General features: G+C 41.3%; 1 protein-coding gene across 1 annotated transcript in view; it reads right to left on the bottom strand.

Annotated features, from left to right (window-relative positions):
* The window catches only part of LOC111653730 (phospholipid phosphatase-related protein type 5), an 85,912-nt gene that overhangs the window by 59,522 nt on the left and 9,076 nt on the right, over window positions 1-17,314 (bottom strand). The window contains exon 2 of the mRNA XM_023404394.2: window positions 7,183-7,371. Within this exon, the coding sequence (XP_023260162.2) occupies window positions 7,183-7,371 (189 nt within the window). The remainder of the gene's footprint in view (window positions 1-7,182; window positions 7,372-17,314) is intronic.

Genomic DNA, 17,314 nt, shown 5'->3' on the forward strand with positions numbered 1-17,314 from the left:
TTATTAAAGACATTGTTACAGAGGTCATCTGGTTGGTTCAATTATTACACACAGTCCAGTTTTCTGAGAAATGGGCTCATTGTGTAACAAGTGAATTATTCCAAATTATAATAACAATAAATATATTCCATAATCGGGTGAAAATATTTGTTTTAATTAAGAATTCTTGATAAATCATCTTCCAGAACAACAAAGTAAAAATCAGTTAATTAGTTAATAAGCTGCATCATCAGACTGATCATTTACCATCGGAGCACCTGCAGAAACAGCTACTGCCACACAGTCACTGGTTAACACTGCACAGAAGATGTTCTCTTTAATCTGATATCTGTGGTGGGAGTGGTGATGTCAGGACATATGACCCCCCCCCCAGATGAAAAATGGGTTGTCTCCATGAGGTCAGTAGTAACTGATGTACCTATCACTAAAACCGTTACTAGCTGAGACGTTCAGTAATTTATGGATCTACAAAGAGTGTGTGCGGCTGAGTCCTGAAGGAACTCACGTCTCCTGGTTACAGTCAAAAAAAGACTCTGGTCTTTGTCAAACACTGAACATGTGAGAACTGAGTCGCAGCACAGGATCCGCTGCCGGTGAACGTACAAAGATACAGGAAAAATAAAAAATAAAAAATCAGGTTTCCACCAACATGTGCAGGATGTGAATATATAGTATGCTGTGGAAAACAGGGCTGGGAGAGGCTACAGTTAACTCACTGACTCCATGGCAACAAAGGGACAGCACACAGCTGTCTCAGTTTCCTCTGATGGAGGTCCCACAGTGTCAGACTGAAAACCCCGACCCAGGAGTGGGACACTTAACCCCCAGCTGCTCAGTGACCAACAGATCAGACGGAGCAGCATTAAAGTCTGAAGTGTGACCGTGGAGATAGTTCTGCCCCGGGATCTGTTTTTTCAAACTGCGACTTTCTGATTCTGAAAAGACAAACTTGAATGTTTCTGCTGAACAAATATAAAAAAGAGACGAGTTAAGCAGATCTCAGACAAACATCAAAGTGTCCTATTCTCTCTTGGAAAAACATCCTCTGTGTTCCCTCCACTTCCACGCAAACTGACTGGCACGGCTTCAAAACGCATCACACTTAATCCACAAATTACTTTTAACAAATCGACTGCGTTTCATACTCAATGTTCACATCTGCCTGGGAAGCAGATCGTCCTCAGCTGGGAGCTGGTCACACAGAATATTTCATTTATCCTGAAGCTGCCAGGCACATGTGTCGCTCTCCTACATCAACAAACACTCAGACAGCGGAGGAGGGGAACATACAGGAGCGAGGATGTGAAGTGTCAAAAAAGAGTTTCTTACACTGGGGGACAACAATGAAATAAAAACTAAACTAGAATCACCTCCTCCACTCACACTAGTTCCAGGTCACATCCAGTTTATCCACAGTCAGAGGAAATATCAACCATTTGTGTGAAAGTTTGTCATGATTGCTGTGACATCTTGAGTAATGGCAAAAAAGTTTTTTGTGAGGTCAAACTGACCTATGACCTTTAGCCATCTAATCAGTTTGCCCTTGAGTCCAGGTGAACGTTTTTACCAAATGAGAAGAAATTCCTTTAAGGGGTTACAGAATTAATTACGTTCACAAGGCCAAAAGTGTGTTTTGTGAGGACACTGTGACCTTGACCTTTGACCTTTAGCCACCAAAATGTCTACAGTTTGTCCTCGAGTCCAAGTGAATGTTTGTGCTAAATTTGAAGAAGTTCCATCAAGGCGGAGATATCATGTCCACGAGAATGGGACGGCATCCTGGAAACAACATGGCTGCCGCTCTGACTGTCGTAGGCGCAGTGGAATAAAAAAAAGCTTCTTACACTGAGGGACCATGGTGAAATAAAAATGCACATGAAGACTTAACTTTGCTTCTGAGTGGCTGAACTGAGTGTTTTGCATAAGAGGATGTTGGATGTTGACGAGCTGACAGGAAGTGTGTGATGTGTAAACTCATAAGTTAGAATGAGTGTCTGCTCATGACCTGATTACCACAGGTATCAGCTGCTCCACTGTCAAAACTGTGCTGACTTCTTCTTTTAATTCTTATATATCTACATCTTTTATATATATTTACACCTCTTTGAATCCCTGCCAAAAACCTGAAAAACTGGGCAACAACAACACGAGTATTGGACGATTCTGCCAAAGCCTGGATCATGTTCAGTGACAGCATCTTTACATTTCCTGCTCTCTGTAATATCTGAACAGCATTGGAGGAAAACATCACTGTGGCTGCTTGAATAAAGCAGATTAATAAAACTCTCCTCTAACCTTGAGACCAACAGTGCTCCTCCAACAAATCCCATTCCTATTAACACTGTCTTTGTGTGAATGACTGAGCAACAAGTGCTGTCAGTTTCCAAGGTTGTGTCCGTCTTGTCTCAGACGGTCACACAGGTTTATCCTTTTTATTTGTTTCAGATTTGTATCTGAAAATCACCTATTGTCTGTCATCCTGGCTCTCAATACTACAATACCCATGAGCCTCGGTCAGCGCTGCCATGGAGAATAAACCGCGAATGAGAAAGGTAGCAAAGTCGAAACATGTTGTCCGTTCACATGAGAACGAAGGACGGATTCAAGCTGATTGTTCTCAACGCTGTGATTTTTAGATTCAGCGGCGCACATCACTGAGCTCCGTGATTGGATGTTTCTCAGCAAAATGCATGATGGGAGTTCTACCCCATAGTTCCTATCTTTGACTTCTTATGAAAGAACCAGGTGTTTTCCATCCTTTGTGTCGATACTGATGCTGAGAGAATTTCCTGCTGATCGAAGCCGTAGAAGAGCGCCAGCTGTGAGTCATGTGACATTGTCATTTGGTAAAAATCAATAGGTGCAGAACACTGTAATGCTACTAGCCAACAGTTAGGGGGCAGCAGAGTTCGAATAAGGGACTACAGGTTATAGGTTACTGTAATCATTCCTCCTGGTTGTGAAAAGATGAGGCTCCAAAATGCAGTATGACGGTTATAATATAAATATACCGTTTTATTTTGAATTTCAGTTCTTTTTAATAACACATAATTGTAATGTTGAATTTTATGTTAAATTGTATATTTTTATATTTAAAAAATAAAATAAATGAAAAATATTGAATATGGTGGGAAATATTGTGGTATTTGATATTACTGAATAAACAGCGTAGATGTGATCTCTTCATGAAACAATTCCAATGTCAGACAGAAGTCAGCTGATTCTGTTATTAATGTCCTCTCACCCTCAGCTGGTGAAGCTCGTATGTCTTCATCAGTCTGAGTCAAGTCAACTGTGTATCCTCCAATCTTTGTCTTTTTTGTACAAAATGAACATAATGTTCCTGCAGCTCGGCACTGAAACACAAAGAGGGAATTTTATACTAAAAGGACTAAAAATAACAGTGGAAAAAACCCACTAGATTTGTTGAACTCAGACTAAAAACTTAATGTATTCTAAAAGTCTTCCCTGGTTTCTCAACTGCTCCTGGTTTTTTCAGATTGTTCATTTTATTTCCTTTAACTAGAAAACAGTAGAGGTATGACGGGAAGTGACAGAGGAGAAACGGGGAACGGTATAAAACAACAGCACCTGGTTGTAATATTAATTCACACTTGTTTAATTATTTAATTAAAAACTCAAAACTTCCTGCACAGAGGTTTCACATTAAAAGCCAGTGGCAGAATCATTCATGGTCCTGGTAGGGTTTTAATTTCAAACATCTGCAGGAACGGAGGAGCTCTATTGACAGCACTCAAAAAAAAACACAGCAGAAAACTAGATTCACCTCTTCCACCAACCAGGCAAGTTACAGGAAATAAGGTCACAGTGTCTCCTTCTGTTCCCGAGTTACAGCGCTGAATAATGGCCAGAGGTCTTCTTCCAGAACGTTATGATGTCACAGTGAAGTTGACCTTTGGATATAAAATGTCATCACTTCATCCTACCAGACATTTGTGTCATAACAGCTGGCCAAAAACATGTCTTGCGATTTGACAGTGACCTTGACCTTTGACCTTTGATCACCAACTTCTAATCAGTTCATCCTTGAGTCCAAATGAACGTTTGAGCTAAATTTGAAGAAATTTCCTCACGGCGTTCCCGGGATAACCCGTTAACAAGAAGGTGACGTACGTCCTCCGCCCACGGCTGTCAGCAGAGCCGAGGTATAAAAGAGCGAAGTGGAAATTATCCATGAATGAAAATTATTTCTGTTAAAGAGGGAAAATGAAAGCAGCAGAAAGACATGACTCGGCTCTACTGATGGAATTATACCATAATCATACTGTCATTTTAAAGTAGATTACAGGTAATTTCAATAATACACCTTTGATGCATACAAGCGTAGAGACACTAGCCCTCTCTTCACACGTTTGTAATTTTCTCACTGAATCTGTTGACAATACGACAAAAAATAAAGTATCACCAGAATTATTCAAGAGCTCAAAATCTACAACAGAGGGACAGAGAAGCTGATCCTACACTTCCCATAGTGCAACTCCATATATAATAACGAGCAAAATCCTTCCGTGTCCCAACAGTCCAGAGTCAGGCCAACCATCAGATACCAGCTTAATATAACAACCAATGGTGAACACACACCAGATCAGCACACACACACTGGTCTCCTAGATGTTATATGTCTTCATGAAACCTGAAGAAACCAAAGCAAACGCAGCTCTTCAGCCCCTTGAGCATAAAACAGGACGAGGAGAGCAGTGGGCCTCTTCAGCCCATAACAGCACATTCACTTCTAACAACACACTCAGCATCCCAAGAGAAACACATGAGTGAATAAGTGATCAACTAATGATCCTACCTCCAGATTCTGGTATTAAAAAAGATAATCAATCCATTTCATCTTTTGTTACTTTCACAGACTGGACCTGTTACTAGATTTCCTTCAGTAGTAGCTCAGCTGAAGCCTTCCAGTGCAGAGAAACTACATCTCTAAATTAGCTTCTTAACACTCGATAAAACAGATAAGATTTCTCTACAAGTCACCTTCTGCTGTTCTTTCCTGGTCTGTCAGTTCTGTACCAGTACAGTCTCTAATACTGGATCCACATCCGAGCCCATGTTGCACTGAGGCTGCACACTTCTACACCCTGTCAGTCTGAATGAGAAGGTCTAAACTTAATTACTTCAAACTGCGGTATGCAGTGTAATGAAGAGAGCCATCAAAGAGAAACTCCTGGGACAGCAGAGCGGACAGAAGCTAAATTATGTTTCTAATTCTGCTTCATGTAATATTGCTGCTTTGAGACTGTGTGCTGCAGGATGCCTGGGCTGTAGTTACTGTGTGTGTGTGTGTGTGTGTGTGTGTGTGTGTGTGTGTGTGTGTGTGTGTGTGTGTGTGTGTACAGAACAGACACAGAGGCGTGCAGACAGTCGTACACGTAGCCAGAGCAGAGTCACTGTGTGGAAATGCTCGGCCTGCACCGTCAGCTTTGGACCAGCTACTGCAGCAGTAATCACAGCACTTAACATTCAAGGTGCACTGCACCCCTGTCGGCTGCATTTTATAAGTTCATCGCACAATCAGCTGGTAATTGGCAGAGCTAATGAAGGAAGAGTGAAACATAACTCAAGCGTCAGGGACCGTGCAGCTATAATGGTGAGGACAGGAAGTGACTGCAGTCCACTTTAAATCTGACACTGTTATTTTGTGGTTATAAAGGAAAGAAAACATATCAGCAGGAATCTGTGCAAAGGCTGATTCTTAAGAAAATTAACCACATTAGCATTGGAGAGCTTTATTCCCTCTGTGATAACGACCTGGTGACTAATTACTCATCAGATTAACCAAATACAAACAGAGGCTGCTGCAGTCTGAAGAGATCAGATCAACACAGACGCACAGGTAGGTTCACATCTGATCTCTGACACAGCACATCCTTAAATATCATTTTAAATGGAAACTTGCCAGTTTGGGTTTATATCATGGAGCAAAGCTCAGGCAAAAATCTCTATAATCTACAGGAGAAATGTCTTACAGCTGCACTTACCTATATTTTTACACTGTGAAAGTCAGTCACACCGATGAACCTCTAATCGCTCAAACTCTGCTCTCATCTACCTGGTTTCCAACAGCAACAGGCAGCTGTTTTCAATAGAAACAGCTCTGATAAAGACACTATCCACTACCTGCTCAGCAGCACACAGCAGTCACACAGTCAGAGAGCAGCTGGTGGACACAGTGCAGCATTTAGCAGCTAAAGAGACAGAGCTCAAAGACTTTGATCCATCAGGTTGTCAGGTGGAGACATGATTCTAAATAAATGATCACTGTGATCAACAGATCATGGCCCTGTGCACAGCTCAAGGTATAGGACATACAGGACTATAGGAATGCAATATGTAGATCTGAACTGATAAATGAAGATTATCTGGATGTGTAAACATGCAGCAGTTAACACATTCACCATGACTGTGTAACATCATCATAAAGCTGGCATGTTAACATTGTGTTTACATCTTGTTGCGCTGCCCCCAAGTGGCCAAAAAAATCAATTAATACAGCTCAGAAAAACATCACATCAGGCATCAGTGAAGATCAATAATAATCACTGTGAGACAGCAGCTAATAATTCTTCAGGTGTGTAAGTACTCATCTGTCTTGGCTTCATGTTTGATCTCGTTTACTGAGCAGTGAAAAGTCAAGTTCACCCACAGCGATGTTTTTAAAGGCAGCGATTAACAAATTCTCATTATCAGATATTTATCAAATTTTTTGTGTGAGTTATTTGTTTTGTTTTGTTTTTTTTAATTGATTGATTAATTGTTCCACACGATGTCAGAATTTTTAGACAATGTCCCTTCACAGGCTCCTGGAGCCCAAGGTGACATCTACTGTATACAAGCTTTATTTTGTCAGATTTTATTTTTACAGTTACATGAGAAAAGACCTCTCACTGGAGACGCTGCAACCAGGGAATTCTACTTGATACTTGATAAATTACTAGAAATTAATCATTCATTTTAATTGCTGCCCATTTGTCAGCTGAGTAATTGGTTAATAAACTAAGTGCCACAGAAATTATTACATATAATAGTCCAGGGATGAAGCAAAAAGCAGAACAGATTTGGCTTTTCTGACTGTTTAGTGCTTCACACACTGACTGACCATCCCTCTACCTGCAGGTCTAGTGGGTGAAGTTTACTGATGAACTGTGCACTCACCATCAGCGTGGGCAGCCCGGCGACCACGGCGTAGAGCAGGACGGGCGGGACGGCGCTGCTGTCCTCCGGTCCCAGGTAAGGTTTGGTGTAGGTGGTGTCGTAGCAGAAGAAGCCCTGCACGTGCACGCTGAAGGTGTCGGTGTACTCGAAGTAGTAGGCCAGCATGACGGTCCCGGCCATGATCACCAGCTGGAAGTACAGCATGATGCAGATGAAGAGCGAGAGACATGTAATTAGAACAAACCTATTTCTATCTCTCTCTCTTCTACCCAGCCTCCTCCTCCTCCCTGGCGGTACTGACTCGCGCTGCCCGGCTCATGACGGCTCAGCTGCAAGCGAGGAGCCACTCTCTGATCACGGTGGAGGCTCGCTCGCCCTGGTTTGCTCTGCTCGCTGCTGCTGCAACTAGAGACTGTGTGCTCGAGTGTGTGTAGAGAGAGAGAGAGAGAGAGGGAAGGGGGGAGGGAGAGAGAGAGTGAGACAGAAAAAAACAGTGGGTGTGTGAGGGTGTGTGTGTGAGAGATGAGGAGGCTCGGCTAAATCCCCATCCCACGTCAGTGTGAGTGAGTGAGAGAGAGAGAGAGACAGATTAGATAGACATGTATACAAACAGGAGGATTGACAGCTCCCTCCATCTCCCTGTGTGTGTGTGTGTGTGTGTGTGTGTGTGTGTGTGTGTATAACCTGGCCATGGATCCAACACATGCACTGCTATGATCAACCAGTTCAGGACAGGAGAAAAGCAGAAGGAGCGAATGAATGGAGAAGAAATAAAGACTGAGAACAGCGATAGAGAGGGAGTGGGTGGAGAGTGGGGGTGGGGGTCTGGGGACCACTTGCAGAGGCTGAGGCTCTCGACTCCAAATTCAGCCAGTATTTCATCAGAGAAATTAGTTAATAAATAAAACTGAACGAGCTGCATGTTGTCAAATCCATCAGCTTGGATTAAAGTAAAGAAACTGACCAAAACAACGTCTTCTGCAACACGTTGCAAGTTATTGCTTGTAATCAGTGATGAAAGTTGCAGATACCACAATGCAAAAACATAAATTATGCATTATAACCCTAGTAAAGGCTGAATTTCTCAGCATTAACTATTAAATATATTTATATTCACTAATTACCATCTGGTGTAGTAGTTTTCATCTCTACTGGCAAAGTCTGTCATTACTGCACAGGATTTAAATTCCATACATGCACACAAGGAATTCACATGAAAGGATGCATGACAGCACTCCTCCTCCATTACTGCTTCTTCCCGCCTTGTAATGATCATTATTACAGATGATAAGAGCTGTATTAAACAATGAATGCCCTTCCAACATAACGATGGTGGGGTTGGGTTCAAGTAGATCAAAACTTTGTGTAAATGTACTTAATTACTTTCCACCACTGCTAATACAATTACTGAGCCTTGGGCACACATGTATTTTAATCTTGTTCAATGATCCAATAGTTAAAAATCCTGTGTGACAACAAAGAGCGTCTATTATAGAAGTTAATATCACAAAGGTAACAGACTAAATAAAACACCACGCACAACAAGAAATAACAAACTCTATATTGATGTCAAAACGTCTCTTTACAACAACTAATCCCCCATTGACTCACTACTCGTGACTGCACACCGGTGTTTGCTAACATTAGCTCATATATGACATTTTATATTGGAAATGAAATGACAAGCTAACACTGAGAATGAAAGGGCGCGCTAACAGCTAGCTAACATTAATGAGCTAAAGTTAGAAGCTAGCTAACATTAGCGTTCATCTGTAGATACGTAACAAAATGTAATTCAGAGACTCTGGAGGTGAGAACGTAAAGTGTATTAATCAAGCTACATAGTTAGCTACTGCTACTTACATTTACCTACAGTGTCTGTGCGACAGATGGGAGCAGAGACTTAACGACGCGACTAACCAACGGCCGTGATGACGTCACGTTCAATCAAGGGAGAAATGGTACGGTCCACTTTAGGGGTGTCTGAAATCGTATCACAAGATTGTTCCAAGCATGAATGTGAGAAATATATTATAATATTTACAATTACAGGTAAGGGGGATATATAGATGTTTCAACCCTCGCTTCAAACTATTAATTTTACCGTTTTTCGGGGGGGGGGTGTCCAAGTCTTAATCAGGAGGGTCAGCTCCCCCCTAAATCCTCCCCATTATTCGAACCCTGTCAAAATGAACCTGGGGCTAATATTAAGTTTTCATCAGGAGATCTTCCAAAGATCTTATCTTTTTTGTTCTTCCCTTGATTTTGCTCCACTGCTTTTTTGTAAAGAAACACGCACAGATAATTATGTACTAAAAAACCCGGTAACTTTGGAAGATACCAACTTTATTTGTTTACCTCAGACAGCTGAAGCCTCATATTAGATTCAGATGAAGTCTGAGATATATTTTTACACAGAAACAGGACTGCGGATTTCCTCCTTCATCTCGTACTGGATAGTGCAGTGGTTCCCAACCTGTGGGCCGGTGCCCACTGGTGCACCGTGAAGGTATTTCAAGTGGGCCAACAAATCATTTGCAAAACAGTAACCTTTTGGTGAAAAGATGTAATTATAAAATAAATAAAAATAATGTTCTTAAAAGTTTTCTCATATGAAAGCCTATCACTTTGATGAACCAATGAGAGGAACTTTTGGACCACATCATATATTTGTTTTCTATCTCAGTCTGATTACATGCCTAAAGATCACGTGCATGGCAAATGGTTGAGAATCAAACTGGATATCTGGTTAACAACAGGAAGAGTTATAAGGAAAGAGAGTCAAGATTATCATAAAAACAAAAAGTGGTCTGAAAACACATTACTTGGCCTCCATATTGTTATGGGGTTGATCGGATGCGGGGCACCGACATTTCAACAACATTCAAGTGGGCCATGAGTTGGTAAAGGTTGGGAACCTCTACGATAGTGCATTATGAATGGAACAGCAGCAAGTAAACCATGCTTCACCACACATATCCACATCTGAGTATTGTTTCTTGAAACAATGTGAAGCTATTTGTAATGAAAACCAAACATATCCTGCAGCTGGAGTGTCATATTAAAAAGCATTCAGTCGGTGGTCGTATTGTTCACCATTCTGGATGAACACAAACCGCTCTCACTGTGTTGAACAGATCTAATTGCAGGTGCAGAAAATGTGTTTTCCCCTGAGAGATAAAGCTCTGTGTAAAATGAGAATACCTGCTCTATTTTAGGCAATATTTTGCTGAATACCTGACAACATCTTACTTCAGCATGAAATCTCTACATTGGAGGTGTCAACTACCACCTCCAATGTATTCTCTCATTATTAATATTACAGTATTATTTTAAAAGTCATTCTGAACACCAGCAAAAGGCCAACATACTGTACATGTGTATGTCTGTGTGTCTTCCCCTCTAATATCAGGTGTTGTGTATAATAGAGAGTGTCATGGACCATAAAACAGATCGTTATCCAAGCACCCTGCAAGGAAGCTGGAATATAATCCTTCCCTCATTCAATATCACACACCCTCAATTTAATGTTCTTTATTTTTCTGTTGCACTTTTAAAAGGTAGTTTTTCATTTCACTGTGTTCTCCTGCTGTGTTCACTCCATAATCCTGTCATAACTCTTCGCACATTTGTTCTTCCTGACATGCTGGAACGGTTCTGCTATGTTCAATAACCCCCACTGGCTCTGCAGTTATTTATATTTTATTTATTTATTTATTTTTTGTTCTGTTGCTGCGGCGACCCCATTTTCCCCAAATGGCTCATTGAAGCCTCATCTTATTTCATACTCCACACCCACTCTCTCTGTCTCTTTCTCCAACGCAGGAAACACATTTATCTGCTCTGCTGTTCGAATCCATAAGTGAAGGCTGTCAGAGCAGACAGAGAGACAGATGGAGACGGACAGACGGACAGAGATGGAGATGCAGATGGAGATGCAGAGGGCGTGTGGAGTCAGGTGAGGACACACTGACAGCTCTGAGTAATGGCTGCCATTACTGTGTCACTCCATCATCACTCCCCATTGTAATACTAACTAGGCCGAACCTATGTGCTTCTATATGCTGAGACAGGCCAGAGAGATGTCTAATGATACACATCACCAGAAAGTGACTCTGTACAAAATGCATACATAAAGAATTCACTGTCGTTAGAGTGGCTGCTGTGTAATGAACTTCACGACCTTATGGTGATATAACTGAGAAAAATACATTTAACAGGACAAAGAGTTTGCAGTCATGCTAGCAGCTCTGTGCAGCATGATAATGTATATATACTGTATATATACTGTATATATATATATATATATATATATATATATATATATACACACACATTATCAGGAAGTCACATTGAGATCAAGATCTCATTTACAAGTGAGACCTGAGGACAGAAAAATAAAAATAAAAATATTAATAGCATAAATACAAATTTTCAGCAATTTAAATACATTCAGACATGTATTCATACAAACAAGTTGACATGTATTTATATAAACAGCGATTAGAGTGTATATTTAAATGCTTTTAAATATGCATTAAGATGCACCATCAGGGTTAAGGCTGCATGTTCTGCTCCTTTTAATATGGACATGTGCTATATATATATACATATATGTATATATATGTTGAACTGTAAATACTGTACATTTTGGTAATGTAATGCTACACTGATGCACCCATTGAACACTATATGAATATGCACTCTGTCCATTTGTTGAAAATCTAATAAAAAAAGATCTTTGAGAGAAGTTTCACAACAAGATGACGACCTCAACACTCAGAACTAGAAGTTAGAAAAGAGACTAAAACAATTACAACCCGAGTCATTCAGACTTCTAATCACACAGTCACAAAGTAAATAGGCTAATGTAAGGCAGGAATAATGTTTACCATGGTCACCATCACAGACGCTAACATTTGCTAGTTAGTGGTAAAAACAGAACAGGCCCACAGCAGAGGATTATGGGAATTTCATTAGTTTTTAAAACTGAAGGATTGGACATGTTAAGATTTGACACTGAAGTTCATGTTGATGAAACCAGTTAGAGACATGAAGCATGAACCAGCAGGAAGGAGCCATTAGAAGATGGTGAACTGTGGCCATGAAGGGAAGCAGGTGTACAGGTGATCAAAATCACAACGTGATCAGTGATTGAATATTATGCTGCATATGAGATGAACCTGATAAATTCACATATGCTTTTTTTGAGTGCACACACACACACACACACACACGCACACACACGAGACCGATGAAGCAGAAAGGAGACTCCAGATCCAGCCAATCAGAGGGCAGTTGGTGTAAACACTGGTGACTGTGATCACAGTTGAGTCCTCTGCCGACCTATAGGTCCATCTGTCACTGTCCTTCAGCCTATGAGGAGTCCCACACCCACTGCTCTAATGCTAAGGCACTGATTAGAACACACACACACACACACACACCATGATTTATCACAGTTCATATTCAGCATAAAATGGGTACAGTGTCAGAATGGCTCAAGATTTCTATTCAGCAAATTAATACCACTTGTCCCGTTGGACTCCCACACTGCACATCCAGCTGACTCAGCGTTGGACTGAGGGAAGATAGCCAGCTATGATTATAATATATAACATATTGTAATCTACTATAATATATAACATGTATGTTAGAACTCCTTATTGTGGTTTTTGTGGTTCAGAGTGATGATGGAGTTGGGACTTCCCAGTTAAATTTATCTAATCCATCCATCCATTTTCAATCCCTGTTAATCTGGGATCAGGTCACGGCGGCAGCAGGTCCAGCAGTAACATTCTCCAGCTCCTCCTGGGGGATCCTGAGGTGTTCCCAGACCAGATGAGATATAAAATCCCTGCAGCGTGTTCTGGATCAACCCCGGGGTGTCCCACCAGTTGAACATGCCCAGAAGACCCCCAACAGCTCCAACCACTTCACCTGGCTCCTGTTGACATGAGGGAGCAGCGGCTCTACTCGGAGCTCCTCACCCTGAGCCCAGACACCCTCCAGAGGAAACTGGTTTCAGCTCGACTCTGTGATCTCATTCTTCTGGTCTCTACCCAGAGCTCAGGACAAAGACTCAAAGCTCCCTCTTCACCACAACAGTCCAGTACAATGGCCGCCCTCATCCGTCTGTCAATCTCCCGCTCCATCCTCCCCTCACTCATGAACAAGACCCTGAAATACTTAAACTCCAACACTTGGGGCAGAAGCTCACCCCCAGCCCTGTGATAATTCATATAATGTCAATACAGAACCTCAAATATTTCTATTTAGAAACTCCTGAAAAATAAGGAGTTCCAAAGTCTACGGCTCTTATTTTGATGTGCCAGATACATATTTAATCAACATTAAATATCTCCCGCTGCTTTGTAAATATAGATATCAGACTCAGTATCAGCAGATACCTGATAATAAAGGACTTGGATCAGGATCACTGCCATAAACCTGACCAAAATATTCCTATTCATTTCTGATCTTTATTGAAATACTGCTGAATAACGTGATTAAATGGCCTTTGTGCAGACATGGAATACAAATGATTGTACCTACAGGCCACCATTACAGCAAAGGCAAGTGTGACGGATTAGAGCTTCCTGGTTAAGTACGAGTTGAAAAGCCTAAATAAATCACTGTCAGAGCCGAACAGGAGCCACATTTAATTTGAGATATCGGAACAAAAAAAAGTCAGAATGTGAGAAAAAGAAGCCGAGGCTCTAACGAGCTGCTAGCGCTTCATGAGTCCTGCAGGAAGCAGCAGGGGGGAGGCGCTGCACCTCACACCGCCTGTACACTCGGTTCAAGGGCCCAGGAATATCCACTGTGTTATGGCCGAACTGAGCAACTCGTCTGTGTTGAGAAGGGAACATTGTTAGTTCACCCTGAACTGACTGCACCACACATAGACTCAGCTTGTTAGTGACACGGGGAACAGGGGCGCTGCCTCCTGTCTGTCTCTTTGTTTCTAGTGCAGAGAGGTTTTTGTTTCCCATTTTAGTTTTAGTTTAAAAATTGCTCATGTTTAGTTTGAGTCTTTTTTGGTGTATTTTGTTTTTTGATTTGCCGTTGCTGTTATGTTATGTTGCTGCCCTCTTTCCAAACTGGGAGCCGGGTTGTAACACTAACTACAGACACAACGCCATTCACCTCAACTGCATTAGATCTCACAATAGAATCAGATAAAAGCATTGACAGACACCACCGGAGGGAAGTCAGCAAAGGTGTTTGTCATTTGGGGGAACTGAACCTTTACACAAGTCCAACAATGTTCATCTCAGGTTATGAGAGGGTTAACACGCTTAACAACAATCTTAATTACCCCCTCGCAGTTTTATGCCTCCACCAAAACACTTTTTGTTGTGTCGAGATATCGCATTCACAAGGCCAGAACCACATTTTGTGAGGTCACTGTGACCTTGACCTTTGACCTTTAGCCACCAAAATCTATTCCATTCATCTCTGAGTTCAGATGAACATTTGCACTAAATTTGAAGAAATTCCCTCAAGGCGTTACAGAGATATCACATTCACAAGGCCAAAGCTGTGGTTAGTGAGGTCAACATGACCTTGACCTTTGACCTTGACCACCAAAATCTAATCAATTCATGCTTATTATATGTTTGTGCCTCATCTGAAGACGTTCTGTCAATGCGTAACTGAGATATCGGGTCTGTGAAAATGGGACGGACAACCTGAAGACAATATGGCTCCTGCTAACGTTAGCTTGTTTAGGCTAACATTAGCTTGTTTAGGCTAACGTCAGCTTCTTTAGGCTAACATTAGCTTGTTTAGGCTAACGTCAGCTTCTTTAGGCTAACATTAGCTTCTTTAGGCTAACATTAGCTTGTTTAGGCTAACGTCAGCTTCTTTAGGCCAACATTAGCTTGTTTAGGCTAACGTCAGCTTCTTTAGGCTAACATTAGCTTCTTTAGGCTAACGTCAGCTTCTTTAGGCTAACATTAGCTTCTTTAGGCTAACATTAGCTTGTTTAGGCTAACGTCAGCTTCTTTAGGCTAACATTAGCTTGTTTAGGCTAACGTCAGCTTCTTTAAGCTAACATTAGCTTGTTTAGGCTAACATAGTGACAGCTCATATCAGTATACATAGTGTATCACTATGTGTGTTACAGTGTGTTACAGTGTGTGTGTGTGTGTGTGTATGTTACAGTGTGTGTGTGTGTATGTTACAGTATGTGTGTTACAGTATGTGTGTTACAGTGTGTTACAGTGTGTGTGTGTATGTTACAGTATGTGTGTTACAGTGTGTTACAGTGTGTTACAGTGTGTGTGTGTGTGTGTGAGTGTCGTACTGAGAATCGTGGAGTTCGTGGTGACGGTGACGGACAGACACCCTGTAAACAGCTGGTATGTTCCCTTCTGTAGAAACTTAATCCAGCGTCAGTAAATGTGACATCAGAGCAGAATGTGACATATTTTCTCCGTCCTCTCTCTGGCGTGTTGGAGCAGGAGACTCTTCTCCCTGAGGAGACACTAATGAGCTTTGTTGTCAGGTGAATGCAGGTGTCTCACTGTCTCACTGCAGCATTAAAGCATGAAAAGACTGAACCTGACACACTTGTAGAGAACATGAAAGCACGATCAAACACACTTCAGACTTCAGGAAACAGTTACAGAGAGACCAAAGCACAATTTTCATCAGTAATACAGTAAAATGAAACCTGAGGATTTGTTTTAAACAACAAACAAACAAACATCAGAGTCTGTGGTAAACCTGCTTTTCCCTTTTCAAATCAATAAGACTGTATTTGAAATGATCTATTATTACTGCACTGTGTGGGTGTGATAACTGATCCACTTAGAAGCATCACATCACCATGGTACCCAGGTGAAGTGTGACAGCAGTGTCACCTGACAGTAACACCAGGACCAGGGACGATATCAGAAGACTTCTGCCTGGAAGTTAAAAATGTAACGAGGCCACAGAGGAGACTGAAGGATAATTACAGTTTACACAGTTCTGCTCTGCTACTCCTGATAAGCCTGTAATCACTAAGGTAATGGCTAAAGGTGGAGTACAGGAGCATCAGTCCAACAGTCTGACATGAAACAGTCCGACGATAACTTTATCCAGATGATCTAAACTTCTTTATAAGGATGTTCAGATACCAGATCATCATGAATAAAGATAAACAACACTTCTCGACATTAAAGCCTTCATACTGCACATGTTGTCTTTTTACTGCTGGGACTTTCCAGTGTAGCATGTTGCCAAATTATGACATTTTGCTAACGGCTATTCTTCTTCACTGCTCTAAATCCGTAGTTGCCAGTGGCTGTACAGCACAACTTCCTGTGCAAGCTACTGTTTTAGAGCAGTGAAGAAGAAATGATTTCCATGAAAACTGCCGTTACATCTTGGTGTCAAACTATAAAGTTTATTAATAAACACGTGGTATCGGATCAGTGCAGAGACTACGTACTCACCAGTACTGTGTTTTAGCCAGTACCTGAGGCGTTTCTGATACTAGTATCTGTATCAGAACAACTCTACTTCTTTGTTTGACCAAACTGGACCTGACACACTGAAACGTTTGTTCAGCTGAGCACATTACTACAGCGGGTACCGTGTTGGCCAAAGTGACCTGTAACTGTGTGGCTATCTTAACAGATCTCTGACAGTCTGTGGAGCGTTTACTGTGACACTCAGCGGCTCAGGGGGAGAAAATCATGTTCTGTCATTTTCTTTGGAGGATTCATTGGAAACCATCCAAATAAAAATAAAAACTCCTCACAACTTCAGAACATGGCTGAGAATGATCTTTTCTTCTTCAGTATCAAAGTCATTCAAAGGCAGTCAGATGTACATCCATTGGTCCACTGCAAGAAAGAACCGGTGACAGCTAATTCAGCATGTGGTAGAGCTGTAGGTCCAGAACCAAGTAACTAAGACAAAGAATACAGCAATAACAAGTATAAGTATCAGTATACTTGTTATAAGTATATAATAACATGAGTGACAAAATCAATTAATGTCAACTTTTTACACTTGTTACACTATCAATATTTTTTTTTAAAAACCCTCTGAGTAAAATCCAGTGTTTCACCTCGTTAACATCCACATGATGTTTTTATATAACACAGACACATGATGATGAAATAACCATCAACTC

Source organism: Seriola lalandi, unplaced genomic scaffold (assembly GCF_002814215.2).
Source record: "Seriola lalandi dorsalis isolate HSWRI2012SDOR001 ecotype SW California unplaced genomic scaffold, Sedor1 jcf7180002054241, whole genome shotgun sequence".
Lineage (NCBI taxonomy): Eukaryota > Metazoa > Chordata > Actinopteri > Carangiformes > Carangidae > Seriola > Seriola lalandi.